The sequence below is a fragment of the Hevea brasiliensis genome, chromosome 1, assembly GCF_030052815.1.
Source record: "Hevea brasiliensis isolate MT/VB/25A 57/8 chromosome 1, ASM3005281v1, whole genome shotgun sequence".
In the NCBI taxonomy this organism is placed as follows: domain Eukaryota; kingdom Viridiplantae; phylum Streptophyta; class Magnoliopsida; order Malpighiales; family Euphorbiaceae; genus Hevea; species Hevea brasiliensis.
The window spans coordinates 26,690,972-26,695,839 of record NC_079493.1 but is presented as its reverse complement, the minus strand read 5'-3'; the positions used below and the strand labels follow the sequence as shown (position 1 = coordinate 26,695,839).

Below are 4,868 nucleotides of genomic sequence, written 5' to 3'. Positions count from 1 at the left end.
TGGGACTCTGCGTCCTCGCTGAGGTTTGCTCCACCATCGCTCAGGTTGCACGCGAGCGGCTCGATACCACAAATGTAATGGCCCGGCCCACTAGTGATATTGTCCGCTCTGGGCCGAAGCCCTCACGGTTTTAAAACGCGTCACTAGGGGTTACGAACCATCAACTTATAAACCCAGCATCTCTCCCGTGTTTTGTCGATGTGGGATTTGCCTAGGGTGTTACAAATAGTCTCTTACTCCTCAATGTTTTTATCTTCTTTAAATATATCTAGCATCACTTATCACATGACATGGCATGCTCATATCAAGACTATGAAGAAGGCATCAGCAATAGATGAAACTTGATGTGCGGTATCTGCAAGTATACAGACCGTATCAAGTAATAAAATGATAAGTTAAGTATCATTCTCATGATGATTTGCGTTTGATTACCAAACTATGAATGAAGCGACTATTTGGGCTAATGATAATGGAAGTAAAGTGCAAATGTAAATAAACTAGGTGAAATTGGTGAATGTAAATAAAATAAGTAAAGAGCAAATAAATAAATTCCTAATCTATATGCAATTAAACTAAATTAATAATGGGTAATTAAAATTAAAGGCTAATTAATGATAAAAATGATTCCAGAGTTGGGTTTATACATAAATTAATTGGGATATATCTTAGTTCATCCAATTTTAAGAGAAAATAGAGTTTAAAGGTGATTGATTCTAAAATCCTTTGATATTTTTTTCAAGCAAACCAATGAGTATTTTAAGAAAACCAAACCTACTTTCATACAGTATTTGATTCACTTAAAGCCCATTAAGTTTTATAACTAATCAATGAATTCTCTTAAATCCCTAGTTTATTTCTAAATCTAAGTGTTTTTAAGTTCTAATCATTGATTATCTATCAAAGATTTTCACCTTTCGGTCTTTCAATCAAAGATTAAGACAATACCTAATAGGTACCAACATTGGGCAAGTAAAATAGGCACACAATGAGAAGAATCAAAAGTCATAGTTATATAAAATATGAAATAAACCAGTCCAAATCCACAAATTAATCTAAAACATATTTTTCAACTCTAAAATCTAAAGATTCTACTTACTCATGTTGATATTTACAAGAGTAAATGATGAAAAAGTAAAGAAAAACATTATAAGGGACTAAAAACAGAAAAACCGAGGTAGAAGAACCCATAATCTCTGAATCCTGGAGCTTGCAAAAATGGTGACAACAGCTTCTCTGTCCAGAATTAATGGTGTTTCTCCTCCTTTCTATTTTTGTAATTTTCTTTCCTTCTTACTTCTTCTTAGGGCAAAAATTGAAAAATGATACTTTTGTATGGTCCCAAAAGTTGCCCTAAAGTAGGTCTAAAAATGGATAAGAACCAATGAATAGATAGGATATGAGGTGTCAAAATTTTCAGGTCAGCAAAGTTTTTCACATTATGAGTTACTTGCTGGTGATGTTGCTTACCCTAAGCAACATCTTAAGCTAATTTCGGGTTTTGCATGGCCTGTATGCATAAGGTAAGCAGTACCTTCAGTAAATCTTAGCAGGTTTGTGTAGCAATGAGTTTTTCACTTATGCTTGACTCGAGCCATACCTTAAGCACTGTTGCATACCCTAAGCAGGATCTCAAGCTGCTTCTCATGCAAATTTTGGCGAACTTAATTTTTCAAAGATGATTTCTTCAACTCTTCTCCGTACTTAGGGGCTCCAAATTTCTTCAAATCACCTCCAAATACATTTATTGACTTCAATTTACCACGAAACCTATTAAAAATGTCAAAATACAAAAATCAAATGTAAAGTAACTAAAATTAATAAATAAACTAAAACAAAGCTAAAAACATAAAAAAATACTTAAATATAAGGGCAAAATGGATGCAAAACTATCATAAAATGCCAATATGAAATGAGTGTAACAAAATTTTAGTTTCTAGTAAATATTTATGTTCCTACTCTTTGTAGTTCTTTTAGTGTCAATAAAATTCATAAATTACAATTTCCTATTTCTGAGTTATAGGGTCATGCTCATGTTTCTTCCTTTGACGGTTGTTTGAATTACATCTCTTTTTTTCATATCATTATTGGAAATATTCCGGTATTCACTTTTATCAAATATAAATAAGAATTTCTCAATAATTTTATTTAATTTTGTCATTCAATGGAAAAATATTTTAATCATGCAATTAAATCATTTTAAGTTATGGGGAATTTTAGGCTTTAACTATTTATCTGAAAGATAATGGAATTATACAACCTAGCTCATATCTGGCCAGGAGCTAGTTTTGGTCTTATTCTAAGTCTGAATTGGCAATTTCGGTTCAAGGTTCTTGTGATCAAAATCGGCCCTTAAGAGTTACCCTCAATTCCGGTTTGGTTTCAATTTCAAACTGATTTCAGTTTTAGTTTTATTTTGATTTGGTTCTTTTTTTAATCAAATCCAATAGTTGAAATTTTTTCATTTTTTATTTTTTTATAAAAAAATTGTGTTTGGCCCAAAATCAAATGCCAATTTTGATCAATTCGATTACTGATTTTAGGTTGTGCACAGTTCTCACGGTCCCGAATAGAACTCAAGAACCATACAGAAATGATAAAAATTAAATCGAATTGAATCAAATTTATTTTGATGCTTTTGTTTGGTTCCGATTTTTCATTAAAAATCGTATCAAAACTGATCCATGAATTGTTTTTTTACATGCAATTAAGATATGAACTATATGCAACTTAATATTATCTTTCATTTTTCTACCTTTTCTTAATAATTTTAACTATAAATATATTAAATCACCAAATAATTCTTAATTATAAATATACTATTACGCTATAGATATGCTTAATTCATAATTATACTTGCATCGTATGCTTAAAGATTACATAATTAATAAAAGTTATATTATATAATATGCTTGATACTAAATTATATATGTTACATTTAAAGATTAATTATTTAATTCAAAAATAACTAAAAGATATATATATTATATGATAACTACTTTAAAGTTTAAATACTAATTCAAGTATGATTTTTTATGAAAATAATTATATAAAATTGTTTCAAGAATCGAAAACTAAGCTAAAACAGTATTGAATCAAATTGGAACTAAAATAATAAAGAATCAAATCAAAACCATATCAAAATTTTAATTCAGTTCTAGTTCCTAGATAAACCCTGAGCTGAAACCAAAGCCTCACATCTCTATATCCTGTGACCATATCTACTCATCCATACACTCCTAAATTATATTTATAAATTTTGCATATTATATTTTAAATAAATAGAATTTAAATATTTTATAAAATTAACTTTAAAATATAAATTATTCATAAAAATATATGTTTTTATGTTGATTATTAATTAAAATATATAACTGGGTTCAGTGTAGGGGTGAGCATTCGGTTCAAACCGAACCAAACCGAATCGAACTGAATTAAATTATAAAAACCGAATTACATATTTTAGAAATCGAACTGAACTGAAATGGATGAAAAATCCAATCGAACCGAACCCCTCTATTTCTGTTCGGTTCTGTTCAAACCGATCGGTTTTGATTTTTGATTATTTTTTAATTTAGACTTAATTTTTAAGTTATTAGATCTAATTTTGACTTTGGTTTGAACCTAATAAGCATTAATCAATGCAATTAAACAATTTATATATAAAATTAAATATAATTCATAAATTCCCCATAAAAACAAATCAATTCAAAAATCGATTCGATTCGATTTGGTTCCATTTGAATATATAAAATTACTATTTGGTTCGATTCAATTCGGTTTAACTGATTTTTTTCTTCAAAATAGAACCAAACTGAAATAACCGAAATTTTTATAATATAAAAAATAGTGTTGTTTATATTTACAAAAATATAAATCTTTTCATAATATGAATAAAAGAATATATGCTCCTCTCCTCCTCCTGAATTTTTCTTACTCAAATTCGATTTATTATAAATTTAAAATAGTATAATTTAATTATAAATATATGAATAAACGTATTTTATATCTTAAATTTACGATATCAGTTTAAGTAAAAATTTTCCCTCTCTCCCATTGAATTGTATAATTTACCGCCAAAAATTTGTCGTTTTCTAACATCAACGTCCAAGATTTATTAGTATTGCATTCAACGGATATCATCTACTGGAGGCAATGCCTTTGAGTTTAGGGAGCTGTAAAGGGAGAAGGCACCTATATTTAAATTTAGGCATCTGCTTGCCCATTGCCTCTTGGCTACAAGCACCACTGGCCGACACTTGCAAACCCCGATGGCTTTTCCTTCCGTCGATATGTGGTCACTTCTTCTTGTGCTCTTCCCATTATTCTTTATCCTGAAGAGAAAATTTCAGGATAAGAGACAGAGCAAGCACCTTCCACCAGGCCCTCCAGGGCTTCCAATCATAGGCAACTTGCATCAACTTAGGGCATTACCTCATCAGTCTCTATGCCAACTCTCCAAGAAACATGGCCCTGTGATGTTTATAAAACTTGGTTTTGTACCTTCAGTTGTCGTCTCCTCTGCAGAGGCAGCTAAGGAGGTCTTGAAAACCCATGATCTTTGCACTTGCAGTAGACTTGTCTCGAATGGTACTAGAATGATAAAACAAAGGGAATATGTTTCTCACAAGCTTCTCTCTGTGATAACAAAAACAGAGAGGTAAAAAATAGAGTGAACTTTTAATAAACAGATTATAGGCACCAGAAAATATTGAGCTGAATACTATCACATTTATTAATCTCTAGATCATACTTAAATACATAAAAAATATAATTGAATGCCAACATTTTAGGCACTACCTCTACTACTGAAACAACTCACACATTATCTTTATTCCTTAAGACTAGGACACATAGCAACAACTAGAGAA

At 30.1% G+C, this 4,868-nt stretch overlaps 1 protein-coding gene across 1 annotated transcript; it reads left to right on the top strand.

The window, feature by feature from the left end:
* The first annotated feature begins 4,268 nt into the window (after nucleotides 1-4,268).
* LOC131183112 (cytochrome P450 71B4-like) lies at nucleotides 4,269-4,661 on the top strand. The gene has a single exon (XM_058153052.1). It carries the CDS (start codon nucleotides 4,269-4,271, stop codon nucleotides 4,659-4,661), a length of 393 nt encoding a protein of 130 aa, XP_058009035.1.
* Nucleotides 4,662-4,868: the final 207 nt, after the last annotated feature.

Excerpts from the sequence above, each read along its gene's own strand:
- LOC131183112 (XM_058153052.1), top strand. The coding sequence starts at position 4,269 with ATGGCTTTTCCTTCCGTCGATATGTGGTCACTTCTTCTTGTGCTCTTC.